At 38.4% G+C, this 13,853-nt stretch overlaps 1 protein-coding gene and 1 long non-coding RNA gene across 2 annotated transcripts in view; one reads left to right on the forward strand and one right to left on the reverse strand.

The window, feature by feature from the left end:
• The window catches only part of LOC116409756, a 44,400-nt gene that overhangs the window by 14,717 nt on the left and 15,830 nt on the right, over positions 1 to 13,853 (forward strand). Inside the window, exon 2 of the long non-coding RNA XR_004222018.1 lies at positions 7,917 to 8,036. This is a non-coding gene — a long non-coding RNA (uncharacterized LOC116409756). The remainder of the gene's footprint in view (positions 1 to 7,916; positions 8,037 to 13,853) is intronic.
• The window catches only part of LOC108644495 (stimulated by retinoic acid gene 6 protein-like), a 32,632-nt gene that overhangs the window by 6,862 nt on the left and 11,917 nt on the right, over positions 1 to 13,853 (reverse strand). The window contains exons 5-13 of the mRNA XM_018092385.2: positions 12,333 to 12,453; positions 10,350 to 10,398; positions 7,903 to 8,025; positions 5,587 to 5,660; positions 4,027 to 4,138; positions 2,794 to 2,914; positions 2,391 to 2,466; positions 1,694 to 1,763; positions 825 to 873 (exon numbers count right to left, since the gene is read on the reverse strand). Coding sequence (XP_017947874.2) covers positions 825 to 873; positions 1,694 to 1,763; positions 2,391 to 2,466; positions 2,794 to 2,914; positions 4,027 to 4,138; positions 5,587 to 5,660; positions 7,903 to 8,025; positions 10,350 to 10,398; positions 12,333 to 12,453 — 795 coding nt within the window. The remainder of the gene's footprint in view (positions 1 to 824; positions 874 to 1,693; positions 1,764 to 2,390; positions 2,467 to 2,793; positions 2,915 to 4,026; positions 4,139 to 5,586; positions 5,661 to 7,902; positions 8,026 to 10,349; positions 10,399 to 12,332; positions 12,454 to 13,853) is intronic.

Consider the following 13,853-nt stretch of genomic DNA (forward strand, 5'->3'; position numbering starts at 1 on the left):
GATAATAAAAAAAATATATAATATATGTTAAGCCCTCAGCATTGTAGTCATTATACATTAAAGGAATAGAGATAGTATTACTTTTTTGTTTTGCTTTGTTTCATACCTCCTCTAACTCCTCTTTTTTAGCATATGTAGGTAAGGGGCCATGGGATGCAGGTTTATTCAGGGTACCAATTAAAATCAAGACAGGATATTAACAAAAACAATAAACAATTGTCAACTATAGTGATGACTTATGAAAACTAAATTTAGATTGGTTACCATTAGTTATTACTCTGTTATTAAATTTTACAAAGCCTACCTTGAATTGTTCTGTAATTGAATTACAGAACATTTATTTTGTTTTTGTTTTTAGTTCATATATTTCCCCATAGTACTTTAACAGGTGTTGGGTTAGTATTGTGATGATGATGATGATTATTAATATTACAGGTACAGAACTTTTTATCCAAATGCTCTAAATTTGAATCTCCGTAAAAAATCTTCTGAAAAATCATTTAAACATCAGTTAACCCAACAGGATTGTTTTGGCTCCAATAAGGATTAATTATATCTTAGTTGGGACCAAGTACAAGGTTTTATTATTACAGGGAAAAAGGAAATAATTTTTAAAACTTATAAATATTTGTTTATAATAGAGTCCTTCCTGTAATTCAGAACTTCCTGTAATTCAGAACTATCTGGATAATGTGTTTTCGGATAATGGATGCCATACCTGTAGTAATATTATTATTATTATTATATACATTAAAAAAATAAATAAAAATGATCTGTCCAGATATACAAAGTTAGCAAGCTATGCATCATCATGAGTCACCTACCCCACAGCAAGTAAGCAATCTGATTCCCAGTATATCGAATGCTTGCTGCCTGAAACAAAACAAATCATGTTAGAGTATTTTTCATGCAGAAACATTTTTGGACATGCCCACTTTTTGTGGCCAAAGGAAGTCCCCCAGCACTGTCCCGCCCCTCTGCATCCGTGGGGCAATTCTGGAGGCACTCCCCAGTGATTGTAATCACTTACCTTATACCTACCTGGGGAAGCTACGAGCACGCTAAATACTTCTGTCTTCACGCCACTTTCACATGCGCAGTAGAGTGAGAAGCTGAACTTTAACAAGAAAGTCATAATTTTCACCCTACTGAGTATGCTCTGGCGCCTGGATTTTGGAAGAATGAAGCCAGAAGAGGATCACTGTCTCTCAGCTACCTGGAGCTGGCATGGTTTTCTCCTAATGTCATACTTTTGCATACTAAGATCCAATAAGAAATACCTTTGTTTTTGTGATTGCATTCTTGTAAAGGGTCAAAAAGTACTAGTGAAAGTCTTTAATTACTGTAATATTGGAATGACATACATGCAGTATAATAAATAAGCAGAATTTAAAGACAATAGCAATTTATTATTACTTCTGATTATCTAATACATACACATACGCACACAAAATCAACAAGAGACACCAGCCTATGATTCACGTAACAGGGGGAGTGAGCATACTGGTGGAAAGTGTTATCTCATAAACCCAGCAGGCTTAAATAGCAGAACAGCCCAGTTATTAAGCAGAGGATAAACTCCAACCAATAATTATCAACATGGCAGATTATGTAAAAATGATCCTTCCTGTACTGTATTCTAAAACAAATCAGCAGTCTCATACATCATGTTACTTATGGAAAAGTCTCTCACCAGAATGACTGGAGGTTTACTGCGAGATGAAACATCTGAGGTGCCTTTATAAAGTTTTATCATTTGTTTCCTAGAATAATACAGAAAGTTACAGTATCTAATATTTAGTTAAGACAGGAGTTCTAAACCTATTAATAAGGTTCCAAAATGGGTCCTCGTGCTGTTTAGGATAGACCAGCATCATCCTCATATATAAAATAAAACATTCCCATACAATTATTAAAACTCATGTGCATAAGTGGTTCAAGAATACAAAAATTTAATTACCCAACTTAATTTGGATCATCCTCTGAGAAACACTGTGTAAAAGTAGTTACAAAAGTATTTATTCTAGGGATGCAAAAATACAAAATTCAGTTCGGGATTCGGCTAAGATTCTGCCTTTTTCGTCAGGATTCAGATTCCCCCGAATCCTTGGACCTGGCTTTTCTGAAGTTGAAATTTTTCACAACACGCAGTTCTTTTTCCATTTTCTATTCCTACATTTGCATATACAAATTAGGATTCAGATTCGGTATTCAGGCGAATCTTTCACAAAGGATTTGGGGGTTTGGTCAAATCCCCAAAAAAGTGAATTCGGTGCCCTAATTTATTCACATCCAGTTCAGAAAACAATCCTTGCTTTAATCTAGAAAGAGTTATTTACGCAGTGGCCATTGACTGTGTCTTTCTCAGTAGATGAATGTGACAGTGTTACCTGTAGCAGGATAGTAAGTGCAAGATGTAAACAACACTTGTAAAGGCAGCTGGGAAGGTTGCATAAAACCAGCTATCTGGAAAAATACAGATAAAGTCTTCTGTTAGGAAATAACTCAGAATAAATTACTGCTGATTCTTAATTATTTTCATTTAAATGCAATTTGCTTTTTCCCACTCGCACATTTACTACTGATACTTCCTTTCAATTGTATCAGTAGTCAGCAGCAGCAGTGAAATAAACAGGTAATGCATTCAGCAGCAATTAAATCTATAAATAACTTTACAATTATGGACAATTTTTAATTAACATAATTGTATCATTGCACAAAATGTACTCTCCGTTTAATATTCAAAGCACAACAACAAATATTGCAAAAAAAACAATCCACAGATAAACTGACCTTTCAGCAAATGTAAGACCCATATTGTCTGGTTTGCATAGGAAAGGTTTACTGTTATGAGCGCCATATGTTCCAGACCCTTCACGGCTTTTGGTGAAACAAACAAATCTACTAAAAAAAACTGAAGACAGAATGGTAAATTGGTAACTACCAGTGATTACATGTTTGTATTCTAAATACCCTATGAAGCTGAAAAGTAAATATCAGTAGGGCAATATTCTAATTCTTGGTTAGAATGATTCATTTGTCTGATTAGTGTCATATTTCCTTAGAGTCTGCTGGAATGTCATGAAATACAGGTATGGGATCCATTATCTAAAAACCCATTATCAAGAATGCTCTGAATTATTGGTAAGTCATCTCCCAGAGTCCATTTTAAGCATATCATTAAAAAAAAAAATTCTCTATAATAATAAAACAGAAGCTTGTACAGGTATGGGACACGTTATCCAGAATATTTGGGACCTGGTGTTTTCTGGATAAGGGGTCCATCTGTAATTTGGACCTTTGTACCGTAAGCATACTAAAAAACCATTAAAAAGTTAAATAAACCCAATAGGCTTGTTTTGCCTCTAATAAGGATTAATTATATATTAAGTGGGATCAAGTAGACCTAGAGTATTGAGATTAAATTATTTTATAAACCCTTATCTTTAAAACTTCAGTTCCTAAGCATTTTCGATAAATGCTAGAACCTTGGTCTTTGGGTTATATGTCCCAGTACAACATCCCAGCATGCAGTTATTGGTTAAAAAAAAAAAAAAAAAAAAGTTCTTAATTTATGGCTTACCTGTACCACACTTCTATTTTAGGGGAGCTGCTTTTGCATTTGCGCGGCAACAGCAGTGTGATAGCAGAAGCAATGTGACAGCAGTGTTGACATCAGCCTAACATATTTTTCTATTAAACATTGTGGTCATGTAGGTGTTGCCTAAATGCGAATTTGTTTGTTTGCGTCTTGCCCCAAACTTTTATAGGTCTCTCCAGATTTCACTTTGAAGATCTGGTAAACATACCATACCTGCGTTGAGAATCTCTACTAAATAATGTGCAACATATTGAGGGTTGCCATATCTTCACTGTAAATCCAAAACAAACACAATTTAAATTGCAAGCTGACGGGCAAATGAGTAATCGCTGCATATAGCACCTCTTTGTGTGTTGTGAATACAATGTACAAAATAAAGAACATAGTGAGACAGGTAATTAGGGATAATGTTCTACAAAGCTTACATTGTACAAACAAATGAGGCAGAGCACAGCTGTCACAATAATCCTAGTTGGAAACTTAAAACATGGGTCAAATGTATAAATCTTCTGTTTGAGCCAAAATCTCTTTGTATCTCTATGTAAAGAAACAGAAGGAAATTACTCATACACTTTTAACACATTTCAAAAACACATGCTTGCTAAATACAAATATTTTTGTGACTAATGTTAGTTTATCAGGAGGTGAGCAAGCTGTGGGGCAGGCAACAGCAGGAAGGGGGTATATATTCTGTGCATACTGTGTTTCCTTAGTACTATTCATTTGAGTGGACAATACCCTGCCTAAAATAGTGAGGTGCAACCAAAGGGGAATGAAGCTCTTTTGACTGCCCTACCTCAGGAGGTATGGTAAATTGCCTCTGGTCATTTTTCAGGCAAGTGAACATTTTTTAGGTTCTCAATCTATGTCCCTTATTTAAAAAGGTATTTTATTCAGGTTCTCCTATACGTTAGCAAAAATCTAGCTTAACTTGCATAGCTAGATACATGAGTTTTTTTTCTCTAGTTCAGTTGAAGTGGGGCACATTTACTAAAGTTTTTTTTCATGATTTGTGGGTTTTTTGGCTAAAATGTAAATCGTGAATTTTTCATGATTTAAAAAGCATATGTCAGAATGTTAATAAATCTACCACTAAGCTTTGATTTTAGGGCACAACAAATTAACACACAATCTTGGGAATATAGGTTCCCAAGTTTAATCTTAATTTGTGCAAGACTGGGTCCAATAAATTTTCTATCTGTAGCTACCATGAAAGTGACGCACTATCTATAAACAAAGTGGGGAACAGATGGTGACAGCCAGTCAAAAAGGAGAGCCTATAACTGACTGATTAGGAAAGAATCGTTTTCAAACTGTAGCTTCAAAATCTTCCTCAAAGAGATTTGTCACCCAAAGTTACAAAAGATTTTCCAAAGCACAACATTACAATCATTGCAAGCAAAACTTTGCATTCACTGTGACTTGGCTTAATCACAGGAAAATGCAAAGGGAGGCAATTTCCTACAATTAAGCTAGATCGCCACAAATGCTAGGTTTTAATCGTGGCAGCCATAACATTGTGCTACAGAAGATCGCAGATTTAACTGCGGGTGACAAATCTCCCCATCTGCCATGCAGGAACTCCAGCCACATTAATAGTGTAAATAGAAGCAATACCACCAGAAATGATCCATAACCAAAAAGGCTTCGAGGAAGAGGGTGTTATAGCAGCAAAGTGAGGACTAATTGGAATGAGATGGATACTTGCTGCCATATAGTGTTTATGTGCCCTAACTTGCAAGCATTGCAATTCATAGATATGGATTGCATTGCACCATCTCATCATCTTGAATGGTCTTTATTTCATTTATTCATGTATTTATTTATTGGAAATATTAAAAAGTGATTGTATCATTCTTTTTTTTTGTTTCCTTACCTGTAAAGGCAAATAAACTAGAGGCATATAACTTAGAAGCACATAACCTAAATGTTAAATGAATTACTGCATTAGATCCCTCCCTTCTGTAAATCAGTCAGGAACTTACATTTCAGGGAAGCCTTTCAGGAGGTATTTCAAGTAGTATGTCAGATGTTTGGGCAGCAATGGTTCCTCTTGTTCCTGCATTTAAGTCAAAACTTAAGAATGCACAAGCCACTTTATGTCATACAGCTAATTACATTGATATTTAACAGATATATCAAAACAAATTCAAATCTGAACTACAGTATGTATCCACCAGCTAATGAATTGCCATCAGTTCTTGTGTCTTGACTTGCAGTTTAAAAATGCTAGTAGTTTTGACGTGTTTTAGGGAAGTGCCATACAAGGAGATTAGTCACCCATGGTTAAATCTTGGCTACCACAGGCAACTAATCTACCTGAAATGAAATGCCTTCCCACCGGCAATAATATGAATCGCTGGCGGAATAGCATAAGTGATTCTTCATTTTCCAAAGTCGCCTGAAGTTTCCTGTGCAAGAAGTTTTAGTCGAATTTGGAAGTGCTGTGTGTGCTTTCCCACCGCAGGCGACAAACCTTCCAGTGTGCTACTACCCCTAAAGTAAAACATCCTACACACTCACAGTTGAGGTAGTTTCAGATAGTATACCATAAATACAGTTTTTATTTCTGGTGTACCATCTTACACCAGCTGAACTGACAAAAAAATGTTTGGCAGGTGAACAACCACTTTAAACTTAAATCAGTTACCCGTATATACTCGAGTATAAGCAGAGTTTTTCAGCACCAAAAATGTGCTGAAAAATTCACCCTCTGCTTATACTCGAGTCGGATTAAATAAAAGCAGGAGAGATCTCACTTGTAAAAGCCCTTGCCAGCAGTTGTCCCAGGCCCAAACGATCGTGGATTTAAAGGGGGCCCAGCCGTGATACAGTTTTTAAGCACAGGCCCCCTTTAAAGAGTTACAGGCCCTTGGCTCATTGGTGGTCAGTGGGTAATTTTATTGGTTGCCCGTGACATCAGCACGCACGGGGCGCAACCTAATAAAAGATCTGCAGCTGCAAAAAGTGGGACCTAGGAAGAGACGAGAGACGCAGGCGGAAGCAGCAGCCAGACGCAGCAGGCAAGCAGGGAGGGAGACAGGCATACGAGTGGAAGGGGTGGGGGGGGGATGTTGCGGGGAGCTGGGGGATGTTGGGGAGAACGCTGGGGGGAAAGCTGGGGGATGTTGGGGAGAACACTGGGGGATGTTGGGGAGAACGCTGGGGGATGTTGGGGAGAACGCTGGGGGATGTTGGGGAGAACGCTGGGGGATGTTAGGGAGAACGCTGGGGGATGTTAGGGAGAACGCTGGGGGGTGTTGGGGAGAACGCTGGGGGGAGCTGGATGATGTTGGGGAGGATGCTGAGGGGAGCTGGAGGATGTTGGGGAGGATGCTGAGTGGGGGGAGCTGGAGGACACTGAGGGGGGGAGGCTGGAGGATGTTGGGGAGGACACGGAGGGGACCTGGAGGATGTTGGAGAGGAAGCTTGGTGGGGAGAGCTGGAGGATGTTGGGGAGAATGCTGGGGGACGTTGAGGGGAGCTGGAGGATGTTGTGGAGGACGCTGGGTGGGGGGAGCTGGAGAACGCTGGGGGGGGGCTGGAGGATGTTGGGGGGAGCTGGATGATGTTGGGGAGAATGCTGGGGGGAGCTGGAGTATGTTGGGGAGGATGCTGGGGGGAGCTGGAGTATGTTGGGGAGGACACTGAGGGGAGCTGGAGGATGTAGGGGAGGACACTGAGGGGAGCTGTCATTTTATTGGTATTTATTTTGATTATTGAAACTTAGCAGTTGCTGCTGTATTTCCCACCCTAGGCTTATACTCGAGTCAATAAGTTTTTCCAGTTTTCTTAGGTAAAATTAGGTACCTCGGCTTATATTCGGATCGGCTTATACTCGAGTATATACAGTAATATCCTTGGGGAAACAATAGGTATCACATTAAAGTAATCCCTATCCCCCATTACTTACATTTTTCTTAGCACATTCCCCAGTTCCTGTATCTGAAAATATTTAACAATAGCAGAGCTGGCAGAATTTATGCATTCAATTTTTAAATTCTTAAATCTCATAAAATTTGCATCTTAATACAGTGAAATTTATTTTTATAGCGCAGTAATTAGAGATATAGCATTAAATCTAACCCAAATCTCATGTCTCCAAAGTTATTTCCAGACACAATTCTAGCAAAGAAGGGGTAGGGATGTTTATGTAGTTATTTACAAACGGTGACTCTGGCTTTAGTATTATTTGAATAATACATTAAATACCATTTAATAAATATTGGCTTCTGCAGCATATATGCCTACATTCTGAGTTCAGTGTGTGTGTGTGTGTGTTTATTAATGAAGATGTCCACCTGTTTCTCTTCAGGTCTGCGAAGAGCCAAAATTGTTTCCACCAAGATATGCAAAAATCTTCCTATTAGAAACAGACAGCAAACTAGAGATGGGACAGGAGTGAGGAGAAGGATGACTGAAGCCTAGAAAAAAGGTATACGAGACTTAGACATGTTCATGTACACAAGTAAAAATAACCTTTTGTTCTTCCTTAAAGGAGAAGGAAAGGTAAAAACTAAGTAAGCTTTATCAGAAAGGTCTATGTATATACAGCCATAAGCACTCACAGAAACGCTGCACTGAGTTCTCTGTCTGTGTCTGTAATTCATGTGCCAGAGACACGCAGCTCTCTCCCCTCTCCTGCTCCCCTCCCCAAGGAATGTGGATCTGAGCCAATCAGCAGGAAGCTGACTCATAGGGGAAGATTTACTAAGGCACGAACGCTTCGAATGCGTCCAAATGCGTTTTTTTCGTAATGTGTGGGTTTTTTGCGACAATCGTTTTTCGTATCTTGCGTGAATTTTTCACCGCCGTTGCAGCTTTTCCGTACTTTGCGACAAAATTCGTATTGTCGCGCCGAGTACAAAAGTTTCAGATTCATTCAAGCTTCGGTACGGTGACTTTCCTTGGGCCAGGTTGGAGCTGCAGAGTGCCATTTATTCCTCTGTGAGGCTTCAAAAATCATGCAAAGTCGGAAAGTTTTTTCACCGTTTACAATCGTTCAATGCAATAAAGTCACAACGGCGATGAAAAAGTCGTGCTAAATACGATAAATTCGCAACGGTGACGGAAAAGTCGCGAAAAATACGAAAAAGTTGTGACGGCGACGAAAAAGTCGCGATATTTTCGTTTCCAATCCGAATTTTTGCCATTCGGGATTCGAATTCATGCTTTGGTAAATCTGCCCCCTAGTCTTACAAACTGAGCATGTACACTTGGTCTCGGTGCAGGAGTGAGGCATTATGGGAACTTTATTAATACAGCTCTTTCTTCCTGTTTGGCTTCTGATCAATCTGTACACGCAGAATTTATTCTTTATCACCTCTAAAATCAATTTTTCCTCTCATCTTCAACATGTTTGAAAACTTGTCATTAATTGCCTTATAAATAATTTTCTCATAAACACTATACCTGATGCTATGCAGAGTGCCAAGTCACCAATAGCTTGCTTTTAGTCAAAACCATGAATCTATTCTACCTTCTCCTGCTTTAAGATCACCCCCCACCCCAGTAAATAACTCATTCCTCCTAGACATTCCAACACGTCTAATTTTTGCTTACTCTACTTATTTCATTCTAGAAAATCTGGGGATGAATGTTGAATTTCAGCTTATATTCACCAAGAACGATAATTTGCTACAACATTTACTGTACAGTTTACTTAAAAAAAACTGGTATGATAAACTATGGTGAATTATATTTGTAGTGGCAAAAATTCTCTTTGCCTTGGTGAAAATTTACATCTATTCACTAGGCTAATTTCTCCAGTGCCAATAATAACGTCATACACTGCCCTTCTTCTAAATATTCAAACATTCTCTGAAAATCAAACCATATATGATGGGTTCTCAATATTTTATTACGGAGACCTTATTAAAAAAAAAAAAAAAAAAAGTGGCTGACCAGCCTACTAATCACAATACTATAATGAAAACACCACATATATAAATATAGCAATTATTATATCAAGGAACAATATATACGTGGTATTTTTAATAAAAAATTATTGTGATTAGTAGGCTGGCCAGCCACTTTTTTCAAATAAGGTTTCATTAATACATTTTTGAAAAACCAACATAAATTTGGATTAAATACAATAATTTCTGATGATCGGAAATGTCACAAAAATGTTTACAAAAAAATAGTAAAAGTCACGATAATATCGTAATGGCGTTCCGAAAGTCACAAATATTTTGTATACAAACGATTGTAAATGGCAGGAAAACCTTTCTGACTTTGATCCTTCAGTGCATGTTTTTGGAAGCCTCCCATAGGACTCAATGGCACTCTGCAGCTCCAACCTGGCCCAATGAAAGTCAGCATAATGAAGCTTTAATGAATCCGAAACCTTTGTACTCATTGCGACAAATACGATTTTGTCGCATAAACTGTCGCAAAGTATGAAAAAGGTTGCGCAAATTAACAGAAAAGTCACAAAAAATACGAACAATTAAAAAACTAGAATTTTTTGTATTGGGACTCAATCGTACTTTGATAAATGTGCCCCTTAGTGTGTATTTTTTCCCTTAGTTGGGAAATTAGCCGCTAACTAGTCCTTAGCAGTGTTGGGTTCTTTTTTGCACTGTACAATACCTAAATTTATACTTTTCTTTGAAAATCCACTCTGACACAACCCAAAATCTTTAAAGCCTTCCTCCCACAATGCAGAATCCTGGAAGGAAGCAGGTTTATTTACTTTTTTAGAAACAATAAAGTATTTTATACCTAACCATATGTTACTACTCACATGAGTTATCTTCTGGCATTCAAACATATCAGCCAACTGCACACAAAACCTGAAGAACAACATAAAGGTCCAAGATAACTGATAAAATATGGCAAGCTTTCAATCAGTTTGTAGGAAATCAGCAGTCAGCCCCCCAAGTAGTTTCTCTATATACAGTTCTCCCCTCATCTATTGTAAAGATTTTTTGGAAGTCCCAAATTACGCTTTTCACCTCCTCTTCCTACGCTGTGTAGAATACACAAGCAGTATTTGTCAGTTATGACAGATGTGTAGGAAGAGTAGGTTTATTGCCTATTCAGTGGGCTAATATTTGGACTCCCCTTGGAGGAGAATCCTGCAAACTTTGTAGCATGGGGCCCCACAATTACTAATGAAGGCCCTGTGTGTACCACATGAGTCAGGACCTAGCTTGTAGACAGTGCAGCATTTAATTGGCAGAGACACAAAGACACAGTTAATTTAGTACACAGTGCGTGGCCACCTTTAGAAAGACAGCTTGCCCATCAGTGTCGGCACACTAGACTAAAGCAAGTTATTGCTTATGCTATGGTTGCTATAAAGCAATGGCCTCAGCAACGCTCCTGTATTTTAGTGAGCAGCAGCTAAATAACCAATGCAGTGCTCATCTAAAACTGACAGTATATGAGATATTAAACTTGCTTAGTAACATCTAATATGAGTAGTTCAACTGAAGTGGACACAGGTACTCCTGGCAACCCTAGTGTGGTGCTCCCTGTAGGTGCTAGGCCCTTTTAAGTTCAGTTGGTCAAATGCTTTCCCTGAACACGTTAAAGTGAATAAAACAACGTAACTGCTTACATGTCCATAAAACATACCAGCATAAAATTGCCTGGCCAACTAACCATTTCCTGTTGAGCTATGTACAGAGTTATGATGAACTCTATATATTTTTTCCATTTTTCAGAAAAATGTCCTTAAAGGGAAACGAAAGTCAAAGTCACTTGGGGGTGCCAAAATGTTAGGCACCCCCAAGTGACTTTAACCGCTTACCTCGTACCCCGGGCTGGTGCCCCTGTTAGGAGAAAACAGCACCAGCCCGGGGCACCTGGAGCGCAGCGCTTCCGTCTTCCTCGCTTCCTTTTCCGGTGGGCGCATGCGCAGTAGAGTGAAAAGCCGACTTTAACATTTAAGTTCGGCTTTTCACTCTACTGCGCATGCGCGCGCAGCGAATCAGCAGCAAGGAAGCGCCGGCAGCTACCCCGGGCTGGTGCTGTTCCTTCCTCACAGGGGCACCAGCCCGGGGTAAAAGGTAGGCGGTCAAAGTCACTTGGGGGTGCCTAACATTTTGGCACCCCCAAGTGACTTTGACTTTATTTTTCCTTTAAGGTGATTTCATTGATACCGTTTTTCAGGTATAGGATCCCTTATATGTAAATTTTATATCCAGAAAGCTCTGAATTATGGAAAGGCTATCTGCCATAGACTTTATTTTAAGCAAATCATTTTTTAAAGGTTATTTATTATCTCTCTGTAATAATGAAACAGTACCTTGTATTTGATGGTAAACTGCATGAATCCATATCAGTGGGTTTATTTATTGTTTATATGTTTTAGTCGACATAAGGCATGGTGACCCAAATCAGTAAAAGATCCCTTATCCAGAAACCCCTGGTCCCAAGCATTCCGAATGCCAAATTACCATACAACTACATAAAACATTTTGCAACTGCTAATTGAAAAAGAGAAATCCTTATTTTTCTTCATATTTATTTTTATTTGCAGGAAGAGGAGCAGCCACAATTTCCCTTTAGGTAAATGCATTCAAACACTCTAATGAATCAGTGACCTCTGTTCATGAATATCATTATGCATTTCAAAAATTATATATTGATGTGCAGCACCATATGAATAGCTTTTTAAAAAATACCCTGCAGATAAGGCAGCACTATTGTTTTATACAGCAAGATAAACCATGCAAAGCACATTTTTCTCATTTAAACAAATTTTCATGTTCTTCCTTACCAGCAGACAGCGTAGCAGAATCCTAGAGATGAACCAAGAATTCTGTTGCCAGTTGATAGACAGGCAAAGAAAGGATAATAATCCATAGCAACCTCTAGAGCAGACAATAGATAAACGAGAGCTAGAGACAAAATGGAAACAAAGGCATTATTTTATTTTAGTTATACTAAATTTATAATTAACCCTCTCTGCAACTGCCAGACAAGATTTTTTCATATAACTCAATATTCCTATTTTTAAAACTCTGGAACATTTGCCCAAGTCCCTGATCTGCTCAGATCAAACCCAGTATGTACAGTCCCTTGAAAAAAACAAGATTAATTTTTTTTCTAGAATAGTACAAATGACTGATCTTTTTGTAACTGTGCAACTAGCTTTACATTTCATAAATACTGCAACTGGCCTGCTTTGCTAAGATGCTAAGCCAACATAAAAGTCATGGCATTTGGGTGTATTCTCCACCAGCATATTTAAGTTGATGTTAAAGTCCCCAAAACATATCCTGCCGCCTCCCACTGATTTGAATGGGAACTGCCTGTTGCCATTAGTATTACCAGATCCTGGCCTTAAATCTAAAGATCTGCTATGATCTTACAACATCGTGAACCCTTAATTAACAGGCCTTTAATTCAGAAAGGGTTTCTGTCATAAGGTGGTGCCTTCCCAAGCGGTTTATTTGTATTATACAAAAAGGCAAACCTGGGCATAGCAGGCAAAAAAAAAAAATGCAATTTGCCATTTTTGCATGCTGCATCTCGGTGTGTGCATATAAGTAAGTGCTGTATTAGTGAAGGGGCTCCCCCCTGCTACTGGCCTAGTAAAGCATACTTCAGGGCCCTGTCCTTGATAGAGCTAGCTACACCACCTGATGCTCCACATGTCACTGAGTACAATATTTTTCATTTGATGCTCAGTTCAGAGCGCAGTGCATGGGGTGGGGGCACTCAGGTGCTCTAACAATGAGCACTAAGGGGTGTACCCTTGCACCCCTTGGGGTCAACAAGGACCCCAATTACTCAGCATAGATCATGGGTAACAAACAAATCTGCACACAAAAATGGTTAGGATAAACCAGTTTCCAGTGCATTACCCATTCCTGGAAGAGAGCAGAAGCCATTGAGGTGTCTGAATGCTTTTCCACTAAAGCTCCACATCATCTTTTTATTAGCATTATGTATGTTCCATTTTTTTCTTAAAAAAAAGTGTAGAAAATAGCATTTATGTTAATATATATATAGAGAGATTACATGCTTTGGTGTTTGGTTGCATGTATAGGGGTAACATGCTTGTCAGTGCTTTCTCTACTATTGGCTTTATAAAGTTAACTCAAGGAGTACTATCTGTGCTTTCAAACCAGCTTTCAGGAATGTATGTATGTATGTATGTATGTATATTTTTATTTATAAAGCACTACTTATGTACGCAGCGCTGTACAGTAGAATACATTAATACAAACAGGGTGTTAATAAGATAATAGATAAATACAAAGTATAACAATAAATACAGATAAATACAGCAGCA

This window comes from Xenopus tropicalis, chromosome 3, assembly GCF_000004195.4.
Source record: "Xenopus tropicalis strain Nigerian chromosome 3, UCB_Xtro_10.0, whole genome shotgun sequence".
Classification (NCBI taxonomy): domain Eukaryota; kingdom Metazoa; phylum Chordata; class Amphibia; order Anura; family Pipidae; genus Xenopus; species Xenopus tropicalis.